At 42.7% G+C, this 26066-nt stretch overlaps 1 protein-coding gene across 9 annotated transcripts in view; it reads left to right on the top strand.

Annotated features, from left to right (window-relative positions):
* Positions 1-2498: 2498 nt before the first annotated feature.
* Positions 2499-26066, top strand: part of ZNF318 (zinc finger protein 318) — a 38970-nt gene continuing 15402 nt past the window's right edge. For 2 of the 9 annotated variants that reach the window (XR_013830060.1, XR_013830061.1), the window contains exons 1-9: positions 3431-4518; positions 6968-7119; positions 12105-12744; positions 13754-15199; positions 16991-17090; positions 18931-19235; positions 23984-24187; positions 24646-24745; positions 25662-25780. Coding sequence is in view for 4 of the 9 variants with exons in the window: in XM_079933249.1 (XP_079789375.1) it covers positions 4057-4518; positions 6968-7119; positions 12105-12744; positions 13754-15199; positions 16991-17090; positions 18931-19235; positions 23984-24187; positions 24646-24745; positions 25662-25780 (3528 nt within the window). In the remaining 5 variants the exon portion in view is untranslated. Of the gene's footprint in view, positions 4519-6967; positions 7120-12104; positions 12745-13753; positions 15200-16990; positions 17091-18930; positions 19236-23983; positions 24746-25661; positions 25781-26066 lie in introns of those variants that run through there. The other 7 variants (XR_013830064.1, XM_079933249.1, XR_013830063.1 and 4 more) reach the window with 7 other exon arrangements.

Here is a 26066-nt window from a genome sequence, read left to right on the forward strand (position 1 = left end):
TTTCAAAGCCCGGGGGGTCTGTGGCTTCAGCAAATTCACAGGGGTGTTCATGTTTTAAAGCTTAGATATCTTTACCCTTTTCAAGTTTTATCTGTCATTGCTGTATGTCTGCTACATGGGGTGTGTGTGTGTGTGTGTGTGTGTGTGTGTGTGTGTGTGTGTCTGTGAGTGAAAGCCTTAAGCCATTTTACCATTTTCATCAGTCTAGTAAGAGTTTCTTGAATTGATGACAGACAAGAGTTGTGACAGGATGTTTAATTAGATTCTCCCTGTTTTCTGTGAGGTTTCTGCAAAGGCCTAAAAAGCAGAAAGCAAATAGATGCCAGGTAACCTCTTCCCCCATCCACCTCAAAGGGAGCTGGGAAGAGATTGTGAACCAGTCTGCCAGCATTACTAATTATCCACACTGAGTCAATACAAGAGAATGAGAATTGTGTTGGGGAGTTAACTGTGAGCTCTATATTTCCTCTCTCGCCATTCTAGGGAGGGACAAGTGAGATAGAGGCCTCCACTAGCACCTCTCAGAATGTTTGGCTTATATCTCCTGGGGTTTGGAAGTCCATAGGGACTAATGTTCTAACTCCCACCTGAGGTAGTCCAGATGCAAGGTGCTGGCTGACCGGCTTCCCTGGGATGATGAGTAAGGTGGGTGGCATGGAGAGCGAGCTGCACTGCCCTTGCCAGCAAGGCAAAGACGCATGAGTTGTCCTGTGGGCCAAGTGTACCTAGAAGGAAACCAACTTGGAGTCATTTAAAAAGGGTCCTTCCCATGAGGGATACCCAGAGAGGAAAGGGACCTCAGGAGAATATGTTTTACATGGGATGAACCTCCAGAAGGCCAAGAAGTTGGGGGGAGAGGAGTCATAGGCAGTCAACCAGAGGAGCGGCATTGCCTAGGCCCCAGCAAGAGGGTCATAAAAAAGCCCACAGAGGTGACACACACAAGAGAGAAAGAGCCAACATTTGTGAGTCCTCCACGTCCATAGGGAACCAACTTCCAAAGATAATAGTATCCTGCACCAATTGGAAAAAACTGTACCCCTTTCCTTTAATCCCTTCTTCTCCTCACTAAACCCTGGGGGAGAGGGGTTCATAAATAGCAGCTGGCCAGCAGGAGAGGAGGAGTAAACTCTGAGCAGTAAAGGCCGGGATGTGGAGAAGCTCGGCACACCTTCCTTTATCACAGCAAGCATAACACCTGAAGCAGGCAAGAGATGGGCGAAGGGAGATCCTTTAGCTTGAATGAAGTTTAGAGTTGAGTTATGTTTAGGGCAGGTGTGAAGGGGAAGCAAGACAGTTTTCCAATTATATACCATGGAGTCCAGCTCCCTTGATAAAAATAGTTATTGAATATTAGAGAAGGATTGAGGAGGAAAAGTTGATACAGAGTATAACTAACCCTGATTTAGAATGTATGTACTCCAAGTATCTACACATACCTATTCACATTTTCTTCATATTTACTTAGATCCCACCAAAAGCATGGGTAACCAAAACTCATATACAGGTTAATAAAGACAGGGTATACACCTCTGGCAGAGTTTTAATTGGTACTCTGCTCTACACAGTCACTCAGGACCCAGGCTGATAGGCTGCACCATCTGGAACACGTAGCTTCCTCTGTTGCCACAGCAAGAGAAGAGCATCTTATAACTCGTCTTTCCTGATTGCCTGGAAGTGATACAAGGTGCTTCCATTCACAGCTTGTAGTGATTAGAAATAGTCATAAGACTCCCCTTTCTGAAATGGGGAAGGAAGCGTTGTCTTTGTGCCCAGCATGAGAGGAGCCCCAGATATCGGTGAGCCCTGGTAATGTCTCCTAGATCTCCTAATCCCACCAACCCAGAGATGACTAAAATCAACTTCCATGACATTTTACATGGCAGCTTCACTTACAGAGGCTGTCACCTTTCTCTGACAGACCTTTTATGCTGCTGAGCTGGTGTATCCGAATCTCTGATTGCAGGTCTCTGCTGCACAGGACACATTATGAAATACGTTTTTAGACTGTTTGGAAACCTTGTACATAACTCATATTTTCTGGTTAAGAGCTATCACTTTCTCAGATTGTTTACTTTCTTCTACTTTTACCATCAATCCTGGTAGTTTTCTTTTCCCAAAGAAATCACATTAAACATTTTTTTCTTTACTGTCAAATTACACAGTCAAAAGAAAACAATGGAATTGGATTGAGATGTGGACAATGGGTATTTAGCAGTGTTCATTCATTAGCTGATAACTCATTTCCTCACGATGACTTCCCAGTATACAGATAATCCCAATTCATGTTTCAAATAAAATTGGCTATCCATCTGTAAAAAATAATCTCAGATCTTAATTTAATGGATTATGTGAGGATTCACACAAAGAACTCCTTGTAAACTGAATATGGGTTAACAAAATATATGGAAGAATATATTAAGAAACTTGACACGATGGCCTTCTTAAGCGACAAAATCCAAAAGTCAGGAATTCGTAATTCAAATGCCTGGAGGGAGCAAGCAAGTAATGTTGAGTGAAGAAAGCTGAGTGTGAGACCAATCAAATTGTAAAAAATTTATTTTTACTGAGCTATGACATAAGCAAAAGCCATTATACAAACATGTGACACTGGATACTTTTTAAATTTAATATGAAAAATGTAAATTAGGAAATGGAAATCTTGGGGAATTCCCTGGAGGTCCAGTGGTTAGGACTCCGTGCTTTCACTGCCAGGCCGGGGTTCAATCCCTGGTCTGGGAACTAAGATTCTGCAAGCTCAGGAGAGGCCAAAAAAAAAAAAAAGAAAAACAAAATGGAAACTTTTTATAATTAATATTTTCTTTGTCCTGCCTTTGCTTTGCAATCCCAAACCTGATTTTCATACCAATTTTGGGTTTTGTGTTTCTAGTTGATACATGAAAACTGTCAAGCCATTACTTTATTTTGAAGTTTCACTTGGTCAGGGTCAGCATTTTTTTTTTTCAGGTTTTGACCATTGCTTTTCTTCTTTTACGTGTTATCTTTTTTTTTTTTTTTTTGACTTTTGTACTTAGCATGCAGGACCCTGAGACTGGGGACTACCACTACAGCCAGGCGTCCAGGAAAATTCTAGTCACAGACTGGGGGCTCCAAATCGCTCGCAAAAACTATCCAGGCCTCCTATCTGTCACGATGTGGACCCCTAGCGGTGAGTGACCTTCCCCGTAAGTACTCTGGGTTAGACAGCGACAATTCTACTCGGATGCCTGCTTTGAGTTTGATTCTCGCTCCCGAATCCGCCCCCATTCCGCACTTCCCCATCCTCAATTTCACCCTCTAAGAAAACAGGCAAACTGGAAAGTAAACTGTTGGCCGTCGTGCGGCTTCTATGGGATCCGGGACTTCTTTGGTCGCTCTTGCCGAGGTGCGTAACTTCCAACATAACCTAACGCTTTGCGGGTTATTTATATTCCCATCATTTATAACCATTTATTGTCCCCACGTAAATTAATACCGTTGCGGGTAGGGAAAAGGCAAAGATGCTTCCGCTCCCTCGAAGCCCACAGCGTCCCAAGGCCTGGAGCATCCCCGGAAGACCCGGCTCCACTCCCGCTAATCCCTTCCCTTCCGCCAGGGCCAACCGGCGCGGAGCTCTCGGGGTCACGTGGTCGCCGGGGGAGGGGAAGTGGGCGGCTCGGCGGCCGCCATCTTGCCGGCTTGGAGGCGGAGCGTGAGGAGAGCAGGTCGCGCGCTTTCCCGCGCCTTCCCTCGCCCAGCCCCGCGCCGCCCTCCGTGCTCCTCCCCACTTCTGGCTCCTGTGGCCGCTCCCTGAGTGGAGGAGCGGGGAGCCCCGGAGGGCGGGGGGGGGTGTGTCGGGCGCGTGCTCGCGCCCTCCAACCGCCAGCCGCGGCCGCGGAGGCGCGCTTGGCCGGGCCCCAGGGGCGGCGCGGGGCGGCGGGGAGGGGGCTGCTCTGGGTGCGGGGGCGGTGCGCGGCGGCTGTGGCGGCCCGGGCTGCAGCTGCGGTGGCGCGCTGGGGGCCCGCGTCCAGGGCGCCCCCGGTCGGAGCTGCCGCCGTGGCCGCGGCTGCCGGAGCCATGTACCGCAGCGGCGCCCGCTCCTCCGTCTCTTCGCACCGGCCTAAAGAGAGCGGCGGGGGCGGCCCGCGCACCGGCCGCAGCTCCGGCTCCTCTTCAGGCCCGTCTCGCCGCACATCGCCGCCGTCCTCCGGCTCCTCCTCGTCGCGGACACCGGCTCGCCGACCCCGCTCGCCCTCAGGGCACCGCGGCCGCCGGGCCTCGCCGTCCCCTCCGCGGGGTCGCCGCGGCTCCCCGTCTCCGCCCCGCGGCCGCCGGGCCTCGCCGTCCCCGCCGCGGGGTCGTCGCCTCTCCCCGTCCCCGCCGCGGGCCCGTCGCGGCTCCCCGTCTCCGCCGCCGCCGCGGGGCCGACGACTCTTCCCGCCAGGCTCGGCCGGTTTCCGAGGGAGCAGCCGGGGGGAGTCTCGCGCCGATTTCGCCCGGGACGGCCGCGGAGACCATCCAGGCGACAGCGGCAGCCGGGTAATCCCACCCCCTCGACCCGGACTCCCTTTCTACTGCAGTCCTCTCGCCCGGGGTTCCCGCTTCCAGAAACGCCCTCAGCCCGGGCGACCCGAGGCCTCCAGGCCGGGGTCCCCACATCGAAGGCCATCCATCCCCCCCGGCCTCCTCAGCGACGCCCAAACCAGGAGGTTCCCGGTCAGCCCATGGAGCTTCATTTGCACAATAACGGACTCGGGACGCGCCCGGGCGCCGGGTCGGGAGGCAGTGCTGCATTTCCTGGCAATAGGTTGATTCTCTCACTCTGGGTGAGGTGTGGAAAAGTTTGCCGGGGCAAGGGGAATCTTCTCCAAGCCGTGTGCCTGATACTTTTTCAATAGTTGGTGTCCTCAGAGTTCCGTGGTTTTGTATCCCCTAGACCTGAGCTGCGCCCTGGATCTTGGAATGGCTGAAATGTCTTTGTGGCGAGTTAGGGTGGCTTACACAGTTCCAGGGTAGACACCGAGAGTGTAAACTGTTAGCTCTCTAAGTTAGAGCTGTGCCTCCGAAATCGAAGTGTGGGTACCCACAGTTATTGTAATAGCTGTTGCTGTAATAGCTACCTAGTTATGTGGCAGGAATGATGCTTAGCCCTTCACTTTACACGTTCTCTTTGAACATTAACGACCGTTTGAGGTGAGGGTTCCTCATCTAACAACTGAGGAACTCAGAGAGGTTTAAGTAACTTGATCAAGGCCACGCAGCTAAGAAGTGGTGGAGTGTGATTCAGTTCATCTCTGCCTGGTTCCCAACACCCTGATTTTAACTGTTATGTTTCCCTGCTAAAGGGACAGAGCATGAGGTTAAGAAGTTTAGTTTAGACGTAATATTGACTTCTCACCATAACCACCTTGCTAGTAGAGCCTCCTGGCAGAATCTGGTGTTTTGGAATTTGTTTTTATTATCAGTTCACCAATCTTTAAAAAACAAACCAAAAAAAACCCACCCCGTGACAAAGTTTCTGTCTTACTGAGTGGCTTTCTAACAGTATCTGGGTACTCTGGTCATAGATGAGTTGACTTGTCACTGTGTTAAGATTTTCATAGCTGAGCATGTATAGTCTGAATGTTAGTCACTACAGAGAAAGTAAGGAAGACAGAAAACTACTAGTTTGTATAACCTCCCCTTTCTTCTCCAACGCAAAACCTATTTGCTCCAGTCTTTTCCGTCTCAGTAAATGACATCACCCATTGCTCAGCCAGAAACAGTGAACATCTCCCTTCTCCCAATCCGTAAGAATAACTTCATCTATCTAACCTGTCAGCTGTACCTCCAAAATACATCCTCCAGACTGTCCTGCTGCCATCACTCTAGTCTAAACCCTATGACCTCTTGCCCAGGTTATTACATTAGTCTCCTTTACACTCTTGTTACCATCCAGTTTTTTCTGTACCCAGCAATCAAAATGATTTTTAAAGACCTTCATTTTATACATTTGAGAAGTATTTATTGAACATTTACCATGCTGTTCTGGGCACTGGGGATACAATACTGAACAAACCTGTCAAAAACCCCTGCCCTCATAGAACTTATATTGTAACAGCAGGAGTCGGATAATAAATAAGAGAAGTAAAAAGTTTTGGCATGTTAAATATGATTAAGTGCTAAGAGAAAAAGAAAACAGAAGGGAGTTATAATTTTTGATAGGGTAGCCAGAGAAGGCCTTCTGGGAAGGTGACTTTTTAATAAAGACCTGAAGAAGATGAGGGTTATGGACAATATGAGCATCTGGAGGAAGTAATGTAGTTAGATCATATCACTCCCCTGCTTGAAACCCTTCTGTGGCTTGTTATACTAGGAATAAAAACCAAGTTCCCTAACTGTGACTTCTGACTCTCTTCTCCTATCACTTTGCTGCAGTCACACTGGCCACCTTTCTGTTGCCCAAAACATGCTAAGCTCATTACAGAGCATGTTCTTTTTGCCTGAAACATCTTCCATCTGTTCTTTGCAAGGCTGACATCTCATCATTCAGGCTTCAAATTAAGTAGTATCACCTCAGAAAGCCTCCTCTAACCAGCTTATCTGAAATAGCTTCTTTTCCCCAATCTCTTTCATGTTATTGTGTTTTAATGACTTTATACTGCTATCAGAAGTGCTTTATTTTTTTTTTAAACCTGTTTTTGGCTTGCCTCCTTTACTGGAAATGTATAGGTTCTGGCAGCAGGCTTAATTCACTCCTCTAGCCCCATGCCTGGTACCAGGAAATTAAAGAATAAGAGGTCACTGATTAGGAGGGTTGGAAGCATGGACTTTCATCTAAGAAAAATGATAATTTTTTTAAAGTCCTTTATTTTTGGAGTAGAATCTTACCGTAGCCATTTCACACCTTGTAGGACCACAACTTTGTGACTAGGGAGGAGAACATTTTTGAATGTAGAGATATCTTGACCTTATTGACTACTTATTGTGTTATTTTTTACTTTTGTAGAGACGCTCTCCTGGTCTGCGTTCTGACTCTTCTTTGGAACAGAGCTTAAGGATCACTGTTGGCAATGACCACTTCTGTGTTGGCATACCAGAACGGCGGCGGCTTAGTGATCGACTGGGGTCACCAGCGGATAATCTGGAGGATGTGGACAGGTAGGCTTCATCGGAGACAGGGCACACACCATAGTAGTGCTTGAAGTTAGAAATGTTGCTGTTTTCTGAATGATGTATTTGAAAGGGTGGCGACAGCACTGAAGTTATACCCTGCATCCAGTACAAAGTATAACATTGGAAAAGGGTTTTTCAATGGGGTAGACTCTGAAAGAATTATGTAGGACTTCCCTGGTGGTGCAGAGGTTAAGAATCCGCCTACCAATGCAGGGGACACGGGTTCGAGCCCTGGCCCGGGAAGATTCCACATGCTGCGGAGCAACTAAGCCCGTGTGCCACAACTACTGAGCCTGTGCTCTAGAGCTCGCAAGCCACAACTACTGAGCCCATGTGCTGCAACTGCTGAAGTCTGTGCGCCTAGAGCCCTGCTCCGCAACAAGAGAAGCCACTGCAATGAGAAGCCTGCACACCGCAACAAAGAGTAGCCCCCGCTCGACGCAACCGGAGAAAACCCGCATGTAGCAACAAAGACCCAACACAGCCAAAAATAAATAAATTAATGAATGAAAAAGAAAAGGTTTAGCTAAATTCATGATATATCTATATCTACCTATCTATATATGAAACATATACACATTAATAGAAAGTGAGAGATCTTTTAAAATGTGTGTTTTCTTTTTTATATTTTCTCGGCTGCGTCGTGTGGTATGTGGGATCTTAGTTTCCCCGACCAAGGATCGAACCCGTGCCCCTTGCATTGGAAACGCAGAGTCTTAACCACTGGACCTCCAGGGAAGTCCCTAAAATGTTTAATTTTAGTTACTACTTTACAACCACTGAGGGCTGAGGAAGGGCATTTAATACTCCATAGTATTAAATATAGATCTCAGGTACTAGGAACTTAGGTATATCTGGGAAGTAAATAATCACATTAGGTGTTTTTCACCTCATAAAAGAGTAAGGATGGGAGTACAGGGAAGGCACTCTTTCTGAGAGCTGAGAACCATGTCTATTAATGGTCTCTGCCCAGTACACTAGGAGTTTTCACAAATGTTTAGCAGTACCAATAAATCAATATAATGTTCTTTCAAACTGAGATTGTCCATACAGTAGTGCACAGAGTATAGGCAGGCAGGTTGGGGACAGCTGGGCAGGAAATCTGAGGACCACTGCTGCCCTTTGGTAATATTTACTTCAAAGCTTCAGTGGCTATTCAATGTAGTGAAGCAAAGCGGGACAGTCACATAACAGTGAAACTTCTGAGTTTCAAGGTGTGTAACTATTAATTGAGGCAACAGCTCTTGCGTTTCTGGCTGCTTCTATTTTGGGAGATGATTGAGTAGGTGGTGCATGGTGTGATTCTCTTCCTTCCTTGCTGAGGTTTTGAGGTAACTTTAGCATTTCCTCTTGTTAGTTCTGGGTATCACCTCACTTTCCCATAAACTTTGTTATGCATGTGTGCTTCAGATAGCCAATTGTCTGTTTAAGTTATAAAAATTAAAAATTTCCTCTTAGGATGTTTGAGGTTGTAATCTTCTTTCACGAATACTGTTTCAGAGAGACAAATTTATTTTAGAGAAAGTGAGATTAAGACTCTAAAAGGAGGTCCCAGGCCATTCTTTAGACTTTTTGCCCCCAGCACTCTTGCTCAATATAGTTTGTGTGGATAATAACTGTCGGCTAAAACCAGGCCATAGGAATGTTGGCACTCTCAAGATGTCTTCTCGACTGTGAGTCCACTGTTCAGTTGATGAAATGAGCCATTTCCATCCTTTGTATGTAGGTGTGTGTTTATTTTTTTCCTGAGACCCTCTATTCTTTCTCTTCCCATGTTGAATTTGTTAAATGTTAATACCTGGTTTGGGTTATAGCCAAATCAAGGGTTGTCAGTCTCCTCACCATGGCAGCTCTGTGTGTACGATTGTAACTTACTCTGAAAAGGGAACGTGAACATGTTGTATGAAGACTCTTAGCTTCTAAAAACTTGTGGATGTGAGGTTGATTTCCCTTGTTTATCAAAGTACTACGCACATTATACGTTCCATTCATGGAATTCTCATCTCCTAACTCCTCCTTGCCCTGACGTAGGTTGAGGGAGTAGAATTTTTTCCCTCTGATTTGCCTTAGGGAACAGACAGAAGCAAACAACTTTCTTCAGGCATTTTGGGGATTCAGCAGAGGAAAATAATGGGAAGTTTGGGTTCTGGAGGACCTTTTTTTTTCCTTATATACATTTTAAGCAGCTTTATTTAGCCATAATTCACGTACCATACAATTCACTCATTTAGAGTGTACAGTTCAGTGACTTTTAGTATATTCATAGAGTTGTACATCTACCACTGTGATCAGTTTTATTTTTATTACCTTATCCTTAGCTATTAGTCTCACCGCCCGCCCCAAGCCTATTACTAATCCACTTTCTATCTCTATAGATTTACCTATGCTGGCCATTTCATAGAAATAGAATCATACAACGTGTGGTCCTTTGGTGACTGGCTTCTTTCGCTTAACATATGTTTTCAAGATTCACGTTTTTTCATATAACAGTGCGTCATTCCTTTTTTTTCTTTCATGTAACAGTGCGTCATTCCTTTTTTATTGCTGATAATAATTTCATTTTATGTGTTTTGTTTATTCATCAGTGATGGATGGATAACATTTTAGTTGTTTCTGCTTTTTAGCTATTATGAATAATGCTTCTATGAACATTGGTGTACAAACTTATGTGGATGTATATTATATGTTTTTTTAATTTCTTTAATGGAATTTGTAAACACAGAAAAAGTAGAATAGTACACTGAGCCTCCATGTACCCATCCCTACATTGAACAATCAATTTTTTAAGTAGATTTTATTTTAGAAAAGAGTTGGACTTAACCAAAGCTTTCAGAGAGAGTTTGTCAGTGGACTATTCTGAGCTGCAGGGGATCGGGGCCCTTTTTAGGACTTACTTTTATTGCAGCCAATTCTCTTTCTTATCCTTTGGGAGAACTGGGGAAGGAGGACGTGAGCTTCTAATCAACCTGATTTCTGCCTGTATTTACATGATAGCTCATTCTTTTAACTGTTTCTATTCCTTCTTTCATTGTTTTTTGCCTCCTTTTGCTGGAGATTGCAAGTTTAAAGTGAGTCTTTCTGAGAGCCATTTCATTATTTCTAGCTTCTTGATATTTAATGTTGGATTAGATCTTGGGCTAGTATGTTGCTTGGTGGAGACATGTAAGAGTCCTGGTGAGGAGCAGAATGTGGGAGCATGGATGCACTTTCCACTACCCATGGAGCCTGTGATTTTCCTCTACACTAATGTGATCAGAGACTATGTATGGTAGATGGTGTTTTGGCAGTGCAGTGACTCAACTCATGGATGTTCCTCCCTGGAAATAGATGTCTTCGTGGCTGACAAACCTACAGAGTAAAATGTTTTACTCTAGTTACGTTCAATTTCGGAGATCATCCTTGGTCATTCTCATTCTTTCCTATTATTTCATAGTACATTGGGGCCTCAGAATTCCCCAAATTCTTAGGGAGGAGGTGAATAACAGGAACCTCAATTCCCATATGTGGCATGCTTATAGAGGAGGTGATAAAGTTTATCCTTTATAGTCTTTCATAAAGTTATTTATAGCTGTTACCCAGGTCTAAAACTGAACAAAGACTGGGCTGGCGAATGAGAAAAAGCAACTCTTTGATGTTCTACTTAGTCCCAGAAATAGGAAAACAACTATAAAAAAAAAGAAAAGTCATTTCTCAAAACTCACAAAAAAACAGAAGTAGCTACTAGCATGTAGAAGACAGCAATAATTACCATCCTCTGAACAGTAATTCACTCTGAAGTGTGAGTGACATGTAAGTTTTTCAAAGTGGTATGCTTAAAGTGCTAGGGGATCTTTATTTCTATCTGTGATTTAAGTCAGAAGCTTTTAGGGGGCAATAGAAACTCTGACCATAGTGCCCAAAAAGATTAGGATATTGTGTGTGATATAGAGATCTGCGCTAAAAGGACAGATGTCCAATCCTGTATTTTTACCTTCATGCCATGAAAGTCTAAGACCTTTTTATTTCTATAAAATAAAAATATATAGTGAGATAAACCATCACATACTCTTTCTGGGCCAAAGATTAGCAGAGTGCTTGTGGATATCCAGGCAAGGCAGGAAAGAGGGTAACAAACAGGCTGTGAGGGAGTTTTATGGTATTTAATATATGAGCCAGCAAAACAAAGCATTGGAGAACCTTCTAAAACTTATGAGAAAATCATGCCAATTGGATAGATCAATGGTTAAAAAAAACTTTTTCCCCACAGTGAAACTCTTTTTTCCCAAAGGAAATATTATATAGAACTTTATTATATAAACAGATAAAGTTGGGACCAGTATGATTTCAGTGAGGTGGAAGGCCCAGAGCCATGCAGGCTCTTAACCTCCTTCCTTTAGGCAGCTCCTGAGCACTCTTCAGAATCTCTGTGGAACACAGCTTGAAAATCATTGATCTGAACTGGTGTTTCTCAAATTTTAAAGTGCATACAGATCACCGGGAGGGCTTGTTAAAATGCAGATTCTGATTCAGTAGGCCTGAGTGGAACCTGAGAACCTGCATTTCTAAAAACTTCCTGGGTAATACTGATGTTGCTGATTCAGACCACAGTTTCAGTAGCAAAGAGCTAGAATTTAGCTAGTGTGAAGTTGGGTAACCCATGTCTCTTTGTAGTCTGGTAGTGGTGTTTTTGTGTCTCCCAGACCCTAGCATGATACTATTCATCCCCAAAGTCTAATCAGAGAGATTAGCCTAAGAATTCTGTCTAGATACATTAGTAGTATCTTTGGTTAGAGGCTCCAGCTGCTTGTGCCCTGGGGAAAGGGAGAAGAAGTATTCCATGTATATACATAGATTTGTTCTTGGACTTCATGATTATTGTCTTTTGTTCTAAGCATTCTACAGCCCCCTTGCCAGATGTCAGTCTCTTAGCCTTGTCTGGTCTTGCTCTTTCCAAGTCCATTATATTCAGTGATGCTTGTCTCTTTTCTCAGGGATGACCTGACTGATGATTCTGTCTTCACTCGAAGCTCCCAGTGCTCTCGAGGTCTTGAACGATATATTTCCCGGGAGGAGGCACCTCTCAGTCCCTTCCTGGGACAACTTGATGAGGACTACCGAGCAAGAGAAACTTTCCTGCATCGGTCTGATTATAGTCCCCATGTCAGTTGTCATGATGAGCTGTTGCGGGGAACAGAACGGAATAGAGACAAACTCAAAGGCTCCTACTCTATACGACCTGAGGAAAGGAGCCGGGAGGCCAAACGGCCCCGTTATGATGACACAGAGAAGATACACAGCATGGGAGGTGATCACACAAGTTTTACATCGGGGGCCCGCAACTATCGACAGCGTAGACGGAGCCCGAGTCCTAGGTTTTTAGACCCTGAGTTTCGAGAGCTGGACCTTGCCAGGCGAAAACGAGAGGAAGAGGAGGAACGAAGTAGGAGCTTGAGTCAGGAACTGGTGGGAGTTGATGGTGGTGGCACTAGCTGTCCCATCCCTGGATTGTCAGGTGTCCTAACAGCATCGGAGCCAGGATATTCTTTACATCGGCCAGAGGAAGTATCTGTGATGCCCAAGAAGTCAATTCTGAAAAAGCGGATTGAGGTGGACATGGAGCCTTCCATGCAGGTCTATGCTGCATTTCTTCTAGGGTCTCTTGCTAGTCCCTGTAATATTTTAAAGCCTAGTTACTTTCCTGGGGGCTGTGTCCCTAAGGTATCTTTGGAATATGTGTTGGACCAACATTGTTATGCCTATGAGCCGTACCTTCCAGGACTCTCCAAAGGAAACTGTAGGCTTCATAATGCAACAGTAGAGGGCTTCTACTGTCATGTATTAGGCTTTCTAAACAGACATTTTGGAGAGTATCTATTAAAGGTTTTTTTTTTCCGCCTCTAAATTGGATAGTCCTTTAGGATCTTTGAATATGGGTTTCTTGGAAATGAAGCTTGAAGAGCAAAGGGAGGAGCTGATCTGAATTTTCCTCATCTCTCTTTAAAGAGAAGAAAAAATGTATGAGTGGTAGGACAGTAGACCAGAAATCAGATGATTCTGATTCTGGACCCGTCTCTACCACCAACTTGCTGTGTGATTTTTAAATAAGTGACCTAACCATTCTGGACCTTGATATTTTTTTCTCACTTATGAAAAGATGGTCAGGCATGAGCACTTGTTTTTACCTGTCCTTTTAGGAGCTAAATGTTTCTGAAGAAGTGCCTGAGGGCACTTAGGGAAGTAAGGGAAGGCGATCAGTTAGGGTTAACAGAGCTTCCTGACCCTACTTCAACCAAAGTAGCTCTGCTTTTATGTTTTTTTCTTTCAGGGATCCATAAAAAAGAAAGCAAGTAAGCTAGGGCATCTCTAAAGTCCTTTTGAATTCAAATTCCTTGATAAAGACTACAACAAATGGGCAAAAATGAAGACTCAATCTGCCTTCTTTTCTGTTTCCCCCTGCTATGGCAGAACCATCTGGAGAAACGGGAACCCAAATCTTGAACCTGGCTAAGGACCTCCCTTTCATCCACATTTATCTTTTCCCTATTAATTCAAGAAGAGCAAAGTATTTATGTATTTATCTCAATTACTAGTTTTCTGAGATTCTGCATAGAGGCTAATTCAGTTATGTTTGTCTTTGCAGCTTGAGAGTTTTTCCAGCAGTACCAGCTCCAGCCAGGATCACTCCCTTTACTCTGGACACTCATCTCTTCCACTAAGTGGTGCTATTGCTGCTTTTGCCTCAGAGGTTGAAAACAACAAGGGAACTGTGGTAGAGACTACCCTGAAGGAATCTCAGGGCAACCTCTACCAATGGGGCCCCCTCTCTGGGATACCCAAAGACAGCAGTCCCCTCAGAGAGCAGTTTGGAAGTTTTCTGTGCCACGAGGAAAAATTGGATATGAAGGCTGAGGGACCAGAGCGACACACAGACTTCTTGCTTCCTCATGAGAGAGCTAGCCAGGATGGCAGTGGTTTCTCCTGCATTCTGAGCATGTTAGCAGATTCTACCAGTACACAGGAAAAGAGGCGACGTAGCTTCCCTGACATTGAGGATGAGGAGAAATTTCTCTATGGGGATGAAGAAGAGGATTTAAAGGCAGAATCTCCACCAAAGCCCCTTGGGGGCTCTGAAAGTGAAGTTATGAGGCAGAAGGGAAGCTCCCTACCCTCTTCAGCTCCAGCTGTAAAGCTAGAATCCATAGAAGAGACCAGTCCAGAATATGCAAAGATTCATGACTTGCTCAAGACCATAGGGCTGGATATTGGAGTAGCAGAGATTAGTAAACTGGCTGCACGCACCCAGGAACGACTTCATGGCAAGAAGCCATCACGTTCCTCTGCTGACCGCCGTTCCTCTGTTGACCGGCACTTTTCAGCAGACCGCTGTTCCTCAGTTGACCGCCGTTTCTCAGCTGATCGGCGCTCTGCAGATCCTCACAGACTGGAGAGTGGAGAGGCACACCATAGCAATACCCACTCCCCAGAGGTATCCCATCCACACCCAGTCTCCCCTGTGGATCCTTACCTGCTCACAAAAAACAGCCCCCCGTTCCTAAAGTCTGACCATCCAATGGGTCATATTGCAGGACCTGAGGTGGTTGGCAGTGGGTTTCAGTCATCTGTTGCAGTCAGGTGCATGTTGCCATCAGCCCCATCTGCCCCAATTAGACTTCCACACCCTGCTTCTTTATCTCAGTTTCATATGCCAAGGGCCTCTCAGTTTGCTGCAGCTCGGATACCTCCAAACTACCAGGGACCTGCCATTCCCCCTGCTTCCTTTGATGCCTATAGGCACTACATGGCATATGCAGCTTCAAGGTGGCCCATGTACCCTGCCTCCCAACCTTCAAACCACCCTCTACCTGAACCACACAGGATAATGCCAGTTACCAAACAAGCTACCCGTAGCCGTCCCAATCTCCGTGTGATCCCCACTGTGACTCCTGATGAGCCCAAGCAGGAGGAGTCAGTGCTGGGCTCAATTCCTCCTGCCCAAGTGCCTGTCCATGTGTCCATCCCATCACTCATAAGATATAATCCAGAGAAGATCTCGGATGAGAAGAACCGTGCTTCCCAGAAACAGAAGGTGAATATTAGCTTTGGGCATCCTGTGCCTGAATCTTCTATTTTAACATAAATTTTTATCTTTTAGAGGGAGCTGAAAATTTGCAAGGCCCAAGGCAGTCTTCAGAGACTGCTGTCTTACCATAATTTTTTCTTTTATGTTTTCTCATTTGGACTAAAGTCTGGCCGTAAGTCCCACTGTGATTGCTAGACTTCTTTTTTAAGTTTATTTCTCGATCTGAATTATCAGCCTTAGGACCCTATGGGTAGGAGCTGGGAACCTTGAAGTCTTTAATATGACCTCATCAGGGAGAGAGGAACCAAAATTGGGCTGGGTGAAAGAGAAATCAGGAAATCTATGTTTCATCCCAGTGAGTTTTGGATCTTTTTCCTGTAGTGATTATGGGGTTTAAAAACTAATAACTAGTTGTTGCTTGGTAATTAAACCAAGAAGTAAGCTTTGCTTATTCTGGTTTAACTTAGAGTCCAGGAATAATAATATTTTTTGATACTTTTTTTTTAAAGTAGTTTTTATAGTGTCAAAAATAGTTTTTATACTTTTTTTAAAAAAGTAGTTTTTATACTGTTCATCGGGTTCCCAGGCTATAGAAAGGGAGCAGTGGCTGGGGTAAAGATATAATAATTCTAGATGCTTTAGAGCAGTAGGTAAAAATTATGTAGGGATGAGGAATACAGAATAGAAGAATTTTGAATAGAAAAATTAATATGTACTGTTAATTTTACAGGTCCTTAATAACTAAAAACTCATTTTGTTAAACAAGGTGACCTAAGGATGATAAAATTGTAATATGTGTAAATTTGGTTTGCTAATAAAATTAGAAGAATTTCGAATAGAAAAATTAATATGTACTGTTAATTTTACAGGTCCTTAATAACTAAAAACTCATTTTGTTAAACAAGGTGACCTAAGGATGATAAAATTGTAATATGTGTAAATTTGGTTTGCTAATAAAATAATTAAGACCTGAGGAGAAAAGTAGAAAAGGCAAAATTGTAGGCCTAATCTCATTTTTTTTCCAGTTGAACAGAAATTTAGCTAATCCTTGAGAAGACAAAAAACACCTCTTAATTTTCCATGGTACTTGGGTGCCCTGAACCTCAGTCTTTTGGTTTTTTTTTTTTAAGTCTTTTGGTAAATAGGAAGATACGTTCCATACAACAAAACCTAAGACTGCAGAAACACTGTCTGGAGACTAGTGCTTTCCCTTTACGTTTAAAAACCTAGTACTTAAGTCAGGGCTGACAATACACAGATTTTTCACATGAGCTCCTTATATAGACAAGCCATATTTGTTTGTCCATTTGGTGATAGTAATACAGTTGAAAGATCAGGGCTTTAGGGCATGCGTAGCTGGATTTTAAACCATCTTACTATATGATCTTTTGGTATGTTACTTAGTCTTTTGCAACCTCAATTTTCTTACCGTGAAACAGATAGTTTCATGACTAAATAAGATGATATATGTAATGCAGCTAACACAGTGCTTCATCCGGTAACACATATTAGTTCCCTTCTTGATGGCTCCTTTTGGGCTCAGAACTACTATCTAATAGTGTAGTTCTTCCTGTATGAAAAAAGTACTTTCCGGTCAGTACAGTTCTGGAAAGGATAATTCTATTCTGGCACTTGGATTGGAATGAAATATCACCTTCACTATAAAGTCAGAGCCTCTGTGTGCAGGCATTTGGATTCTTGCATTCAGATATTATCTAGTGTGAAGGTTTATGGAAAAGAACAATAGAAAAGGGATGTTGGAGGCTAAAGGATCTCTTACCATTTTGTACTTTGCAGGTTATTGAAGAGAGGGAAAAGCTGAAGAGTGACCGGGAAGCTCGCCAGAAGAAGATGTACTATCTCAGGACCGAGTTGGAGCGGCTTCATAAACAACAAGGTATCAGACACTTCTTTGCATGACTGCCTTTTGTAACTTTAGTAGGAGACCCAAATGGAGAGCTTTGGGGATTCTCAGACAGTTCATTGACACTGAAGCTTCACTTTCAAACAATTTTTGATATAATTAGACTTATAGAAAAGTTGCATTAATGGTGTAAAGAATTCTCAGGTTCCATGATTATTAACATTTTACTATATTTGCCTTATCCATTTTTCTCTCTCAGTTGTGTTTGTGCATATGTGTATATTTTTCCTGAACTGTTTAAGAGTAAGTTGTAGATATGTATTCCTTTACTCCTAAACACTTAAGTGTGTGTCTTCTAACAACAAAGAATTCCCTTGGATAACCACAGTATGCTTATCAAAATTAGAAAATTAACAGTAATATACTAGTCTACTGATCTTACTCATATTTCATCAGTTGTCCCAATGATGTCCTGAAGCAAAAGAAAATGAAAGATTACACATTGCATTCAGTTGTCATGTTCTTTTAGTCTCCTTTAATCTGTAGTAGTTCGCGAATCTCCAGAAGAGGTCACATGTTTTGTAGAATGTCCTTTAATTTTGGTTTGTCTGATGTGTCCTTATGATTAAATTCAGGTTATGCATTTTTGGCAGGAACATCACAGAAGTGATGCTAAGTTCATATCAGGTGTTGATTTGTCCCATACTGGTGTTGTCAACTTTGATCATTTGGTTAAGGTGACGTCTGCCAAGTTTCTCCACTGTAAGGTTACTATTTTACCCTTTTCAGTTAATAAGTATCTTATAGGGAAGATACTTTGAGACTATGTAAATATTCAGTTACTCCTCAAATTTTGGCCCACTAGTTTTAGCATTCATTGATGATCCTTGCCCAAATCAGTTATTATTATGATGGTTGTTAAATAGTAATTTTCTAATTTCATCATTCCATCTTCGTTAATTAGTTGGCTTTCTACTATGAGGAGGAGCTTTCCACCCACACCTCCTCCCCCATTTATCTGTCCATTTATAACAGTATGAACTCATGGATTCTTAATAGGTAATAATATTTTACTATTATTATTTATCTTCATGCTCAAATTGCCCCAGATTTGGTCAGTAAGACCCCCTTTAAGTTGACTCCTGTGTCCATCATTTTTTGAGTACTTCCTTTTTGGCACAAGAAGATGCTCCATGATGCCTCTATTGATTCCACCTCTTCATCTATGCTTTTAGGAATTCACATACACTAAGAACATAGCAAGGCTTCTATATTACAGCTTGGTGATAGCATGGAAGAGTAGAAGTGGGAGAATATATAATTTCTTCTGTTTGGGTTTGGGCTGTTTAAGGATGAGAAACTTAGTTATTAATCCTGTGAGAATTAATTCATGAGGACCTGCAATTTGGAATAGGAGATAACATTAGGTGAGCTTGAGGCAAAACCTAAAACTCAATGGAGGTATTGGTGAAGGGTCGTTAAATCAGGTAAAGTCAAATATGTGACTGAATGTTTTTTGCCCTCTGAGTAATTCTTTAGTTCTCTGAAGAGGACAGCCACAGGATTCATAGTCACACATGCACACAAACTTGTATATACCCTTTTAGGGATTCATGCGGTGCCTCCCTGAAACCTATCCATAGGTGCTTAGTTAATAACCCTTACATAAGAAATAATGTAATCACTCAATCACTTTACCTCCATAGGAGCTTCAACTAAACCAGCCCATGTGGAAGGCAAGTCTCACCTGCTTTTAGAATGTTTTATGGAGAAAGATTTTGTGACCATAAAGTCTTGAGAATTAGTACTTATGACTGAAATATGACTTGTTAACTTTCCTAGTGCTTCTTTCTGTTGACATTTGACTACTCAGGGGAAATGCTGCGTAAGAAACGAAGGGAGAAGGATGGTCACAAAGACCCACTCCTGGTAGAGGTGAGTCGGCTTCAGGATAACATTATGAAGGACATTGCAGAACTTCGACAAGAAGCAGAAGAGGCAGAAAAAAAGCAGTCTGAACTGGACAAAGTGGCTCAGATCTTGGGAATTAACATTTTGGATAAATCTCAGAAGTCTTCAAATGACAGTAGGGATCCTACAGAGAAGACTGGGAAAGCAGAAAAATCCAGGAGTCCAGAAAAGGTGTCATCATCCTCAAACTCCTTTTCCAACAGCAAGGTAACAACTCAACTTTTCCTTTTTTATTGTATCTTTTATTTCCATGGACTCCTAAAGAAGCCTTCTAACTAACCATTTTCTTAGCATCCTTTTCCAATCTGTTCTTAGTCTTGCTAGAGTTATCTTTGTAAAGCATAGTTCAGATCATGGTATTCTCCTTCAGAATTTTCGCAGTTCCCCATTGCCCACAAAGTAGAATCCTGGGCCCTCCATGTTCTAGTTCTAGCATTTACTCCTTAACTCACTCCAGTTTGGCTTCTAGTTTTCTCATAACTCGTAATGCCATTTTGTAGGTTCATATTTAGCAACAAGGTCACCACTATGTTGTACAGCCTCAAATTCAGTTCTCAAATCAGTATTTGATATAGGGAACCACTGTCCCCTAAAAAAATGTTTTCTTCCCTTGGCTCCTATCACATTTCTTTTCCTCCTATATGCTGGTTGCTCCTGTTTAATCTCCTGATCTTTAAATATTTTAGTTTTTCAGGGCTCAGTTCTAGCCTAATTCTCTAGAATTCTGCTTTCTCCCTAGGTCATTTCATTCAGTCCTATGCTGAAATACCATACTGACAACTTTCAGTTTTATACTCTAGCTCAGGTGATTCTTCTAAGGTTCAAATCTGAGTGTCCAACAGACTACTCACTATTTCCACTTCATTGTCTCATAAACACCTCAAAATCAATATATCCTAAAGTAAACTAAGATTGTGCTCAACCTCCCTCTAACCTTTTCTTCCTCTGTTGTTACCCATCTCAGTGAATGATACTACTATCCAACAGTTTTCATGCCAACAACCTGAAGAGCATGCTTAGTGCTTCCCCCCCGCAAACTGCTCCACACACCAAGTCAATTACAGATTCTGCCAATTTTCCCTCCAAAGTAAATCTCAATTCCATTCATCTCATCATCTCTATTGCCATCCAAGTTCAAGCCACCTTCAGTTCTTGCTTGTGCTGCTACACTCTTAATTCTTTCTCCATATTCAGCTGGTGATTGAGATACTTCCTTGCCTACCTCTTCAGCCTCATTTCACGCCTCTTTTTTCCTTTGCTCTCTGTAATTTCGTTACTGGCATTTTCATTCCTTAAATGTTTCATCATTAATGTCTTTGTGTCTTCTCCTCCTTCTGGTTACCATGTGAAACCCACTCTTCTTATCCTGTCTTCTAACTAACTCATATTCATCTTCAGATCGCAGATTAAATTATTTCCCTGACTCCCTTCCTTCATTTTCCAGGTTGTTAAATTTGCCTGATATACACTATCATAATACCTGACATTTTCCTTCTTAGCGTTTATGGCAGTTGTAATTATATAATTACATGTGTCCCCCAATTAGATTTTAAGGTTCAAGGGATCAGGGACCATATCTGTCTCATTCTCCTATATAGTCCCCAGTACATAGCTCAGTGCCTGGCATGTAGCAAATGGGTAGTGCTCAAGAAATATGACACTACACTTTATACTCCTGCCACCTTAGAATGCTTGCACTTTTCCAGATGTGCCTTATGCTATTGTGCCTCTCTAATTTTGCATTAATAATCTTCTTAGCCTGTCTCCCAACCCTACTCATCCACTAAGGTCCAACTTGAATACTACCACCTCCGTGAAGAATTCCTGAATTCCATACAGATTGAGTCAGCCCTTTTTTAGCACTCCCGTAGTATGTTACTTTGTTTCTTTATAAGATTTATTTCATTCTGTCTTATTGAAAACATGATTAAGGTCATGCCTGGGGGCTTCCCTGGTGGCGCAGTGGTTGAGCGTCCGCCTGCAGATGCAGGGGACACGGGTTCGTGCCCCGGTCCGGGAAAATCCCACATGATGGGCCCGTGAGCCATGGCCACTGAGCCTGCACGTCCAGAGCCTGTGCTCCGCAACAGGAGAGGCCACAACAGTGAGAGGCCCGCGTAGCGCAAAAAAAAAAAAAAAAAAAAAAAATCATGCCTGTTCTCATGCCTGTGTCTTCCACTAAATGAGAGCTTCTTGAGAATAACAGAATATAACTTATTTATTTTTGTGTGTCCCATGGCATCTGGTATATCTAGTACATAGTAGATGGTCAGTTAATGTTGGGGGTTAGAGAAGAAGATATTCTGTATTCTCTGTCAGCCAAGCTCTAATTTTTTCATGTCTTCCTGGGAGAGTTCTCTTTCTCAACCAGGTAAGACTGTATTCTTATATCAGGATCACTGAGTTCAGGGCCTTTGATGGGAGAAGAGCTTGAAAGTTCCGACCCTTTGTAGCTGACTTACACGTTGTTTGGGGTTCCATTTATGCACCAACCCCATGATAATCTATCATCTTGACTTGAGTGAGCCTTCATGCTCTCTGAAGCTAACAAGGATATGTTGCAATTGGATTTTCATTTCAGCAGTAAGGAATATTCTCTTTACAAGCTCTGTTTCCTACCTGTCCTTGGTATTTCTTCTTTCTTTGCCTCTTTTTATTTTATTATTTATTTATTTATTTTTTGCGGTACGCGGGCTTCTCACTGTTGTGGCCTCTCCCGCTGCGGAGCACAGGCTCCGGATGTGCAGGCTCAGCGGCCGTGGCTCACGGGCCCAGCCGCTCCATGGCATGTGGGATCTTCCTGGACCGGGGCACGAACCCGTGTCCCCTGCATCGGCAGGCGGACTCCCAACCACTGGGCCGCCAGGGAAGCCCTGCCTCTTTTTAAAATGCATAGTTGGTTTGAGATTTTCTTTCTCTTGAATAGGTCATTTCATAAAAATAAACACATACACACAATTCCACAGTTCCGTTCACCTAGACACAATTGTTACTAATACCTTGGTGTTTATTATTCCAAATTCCGTTCGTCCGTTCGTTCATTTAACAAATATTTCTTGATCTCCAAAAAAGTGCCAGACACTGTTGTAGGTATGGGAAGTATAGCAGGGAACTATATAGACAAGGTCCTTATTCTAATGAAATGGGAGAAGATAGTCAATAAGTAAACAAGTGCAGGTTAGGTAATGACAAGTGCCTAAAAAAAAGAAAACAGGATAAGGGATATAGAGTAGTTAGGGAAAGTCTTTTGGATAAGGTGACATTTGACATTCTGTGCCTATTTACATATCTGTATTGATTATTCAGATGTATTTTGTTACTTACTTTCCTAGTCTATCATGAACATCTTTCCATGTCAATAAATAGACTTTTATAATATCATTTTTAGTGACCTTATTTTTGTTGTTGTATGGATACCAAAATTTATTTAACCAACGAAATCACCTGTAGTTTGACATAATTTTCTAAGGATAAATGTCAAGGAGTAGAATTGCTGGGTCAAGGGTATAAAGAATTTTGAGGTATGTAATATGTATTCCTAGGTTATCTTCTGGAAAGATGGTGCCCGTTAGTACTCACCAGCAGTGTATGCATGTGCCCATCCCTTACCTGCTGGGTGCGATCTCTTTAGTGACTCTTGAATAGGACTCTAATAGGGGAAGATTATCTTTGAAGTCTTAATTGTTTCCCTTTCTCCATATTGTCTTCCTCTCCCCACCAGCCAGTATTCAGAATGCCCAGTTCCCTGATCTTGTCTACTGTGGAACCTCATTCATACTTACCTTCTCTGTGTTCCAAAATTTACCGTTTGTCTGTGCCTCACTCCCCAGTGTTATTGGGGAAATTCTCATTTCCTGAATTATCTTGTTCCCAGCTTGCTGACAAATGATTTCATATTAAAGTATTTTTTAAATTTATTTATTTATTTATTTATTTTTTGGCTGCATTGGGTCTTTGTTGCTATGCGCAGGCCTTCTCTAGTTGAGGTGTGCGGGCTTCTCATTGCGGTGGCTTCTCTTGTTGCCGAGCACGGGCCCTAGATGTGTGGGCTTCAGTAGTTGCGGCACACAAGGCCCAGTAGTTGTGGCTCACAGGCTCTAGAGTGCAGGCTCAGCAGCTGTGGCGCACGGGCCTAGCTGCTCCGCGGCATGTGGGATCCTCCCGGACCAGGGCTCGAACCCGTGTCCCCTGTATTGGCAGGCAGACTCTTAACCACTGTGCCACCAGGGAAGCCTTAAAGTGTTTATTATTGATACTTAATGTTGGGGAGTTGATATGTTTTAAAAGAGGATTCATGTTAACTCAAAGGTGTTAAATTCTAATGGTGATACTTTAGGCAGGTAGAAATATTTTACCCAGATCCTTTTAAGTCATCCCACATAGATGACTATCCCCTTTGTCTATGCCAGCCTTACTCTCTAGTTATCTGTATCAGGATGTGTCTGTGATAAGAGAGTTCACTATCATCTGTTTTTTGCACTTGCTTAATCTGTCAGTTACCTTTTCCATTTTGGTTTTTCTTCCCTCCCTAGTTGTCATTACAGTTGATAAATTTAATGTATTTAATCGCATAGGTAGCACATTTAACATCTACCAAAGGGTATACGGTAAAAGACTCCTATCCATTTCTGTTCTGTATTACCCCTTCCCAGAGGCAACCAGTGTTTCCATAATCTTGAGTATTCTTCTAGATATTTTAGGATATATAAGTAAATATATTGCCATTATGATTTATTCTCCACGATGACATGGCACTATGGAATCTAATTAGTTCTGTTTGAGCCTTGCAGGAAGATTTCTCATGGGGTTATTCCTAGTTTGTGCAGTTTTAGGCACTGGAAATATGGTCATATGGTCCTATTTCTGTTATTGTGGTAGGCTATTTGCTTTTTCTGAGAGAAGACAGATCTAGACTACTTTGAATTCCTTCTTAGTGCAGGTTTTTCCCCCTCTAGGAATCAAAGGTAAACAATGAGAATTCCCACACTAAGAGCCCCAAGCCTGCCGAGAGCCCCCAGCCAGCTGCTAAGCAGTCTGATCAGCCCATTGCTACCTATGAGTATTATGATGCTGGCAATCACTGGTGCAAAGACTGCAACACCATCTGTGGGACCATGTTTGACTTCTTCACTCATATGCACAATAAGAAGCACACACAGGTAGGTATCCTGCCCTCTGTTATTTCCATTCTTGCCCTCCTTCCCCTCAAACTCCTATACCCCCATCTGCATTACAAAGCTGGAAAATGAAACATTCTCATATGGGCAGGAGCCCCAATCTGAAGAGCCAAGAGATACCAACAAAGGAGACACCATCCCCAGGGCTCAGTCCAGGGGACCTGCCTGTAACTAAACACCATGACAAGTGTAAGTGAGGCTTCTGCCTCTTTTGATTCCTTGAGTACCTGATTATTTGTTTCATTTTATCCATTGCTAGTACTTGCTCTAACATATGTTTACCTTTTCCACAGGTGATTTCCGTTTAAACAGTTGGCAGAGTGGGTGGGGGTGGTTAGCTGGGGGCTTCTTGTCCCCCTGGTGTGGGGGAGAGAAAGAGAGAGAAGTGGGTCATTGAGTTTTTAGTGCTGTGTGTGAGCACCTCTGCCTCTTGCAAATAGACACTGGATCCCTACAACAGACCTTGGGCTTCAAAGACCCAGAGTGAAGCCAAGCAAGATGCTGTAAAGCGCATTGACAAGATAACTGTTCCTGCAAAAGGTGTGTTTCCTCCCTGCCTTTTCTGTGGTTTCCTTACATTCAGTCAGGGAAGAGGTATCCTTGAACTAAGGTACAAGGAAGCAGCATAGAGTGAGACATAACCATTACTTCTAACAAAGCTGTAAGATTGCCTTCTATATGCAAAACTAGTTCCTAAAGAAATAAAGAGAGCTATAAGACAAGAATGATCTCTACCCATATGGCTAAAAATCTAACAGATGTTAAACATACACATTCCACTGAAAAATATAACTTCCTTTGTGCTTGCTTTGGCAGCATATAGACTAAAGTACGGCTTTCTTCGTCACTGGCTTATGCACCAAAATCTTATTTATTTGAAATCTAGGTAAAAAAGAACAGTCAGAGGTGCAATATGACTGCCTTTTCAACTAAGAACTATAAAATATTTTTGAATAGTTGTTATTAGGGGCTAAGTTGAGAAATAGAAAGTTTCTTTGTCTTTAAACTTCTTAATTTCTTACCTTTATAAGTAGTCAGTGCTGCTACATCCTTTACATCTGTAGAAGATAGATTCTTAAGTAATTAATACCAACATGAGAGATCCTCATACCAATAGTACTGGGCTATTTGGGAGTATAATTTTTAAATCTCCTAAGATGCTTAGTGCTAGTTGGAGTTTGAGGAGAATCAGCAACAGAATTGAGTCTGGCACAGAAAACTCCTGAATTAACCAGTTAGTGTTCCCAAAACGTAGAAGGGGTAGAGGTCCTGAGTACAAGCTTTAAGTTGGGAAGACATACCACTGGGATTCATCTAAATGCTCCTGACTTGAAAGTGAGTAAGGTCCTCTATACCATTAACCATTTTACTACAAAAGGGAAGTGGGATTTCCTTTGGTTTCTGTCATCTTGGGTAGAAATGACTTATTTTCTTGACTTTCTTCCACTTCTTCCAGGCTCTGAGTTTCTGATTCCCATCACTGGATATTACTGCCAGCTCTGTGAGGAATTTTTGGGGGATCCAATTTCTGGAGAGCAACATGTGAAGGGTTATCAACACAATGAGAAATATAAGGTTGGTCTTTGTAGTAGCTTATGGAGTTTCCTACTTTCTGCAGTAATCCTTTTGATGTTGTCAAACAAACTCAGAGGCAGAAAAAGTCATTAATATTTCAAATTCCATATAATCACTGGGATGTTCTCCTCAATCCTAGTAAGCAATGCTGACCTGAGAGAACCATTTATCCTTGAGGAAGATGACTCTGAGGATTTCCACTAAATGAATTCTAACAGTGGTAGGGCCAACTTTTCTCTCTTATAGTATTTTGACCAGTTATTGAGCCTTTATCTTTTCTCTTCCT

Source organism: Stenella coeruleoalba, assembly GCF_951394435.1.
Source record: "Stenella coeruleoalba genome assembly, chromosome: 10".
NCBI lineage: Eukaryota > Metazoa > Chordata > Mammalia > Artiodactyla > Delphinidae > Stenella > Stenella coeruleoalba.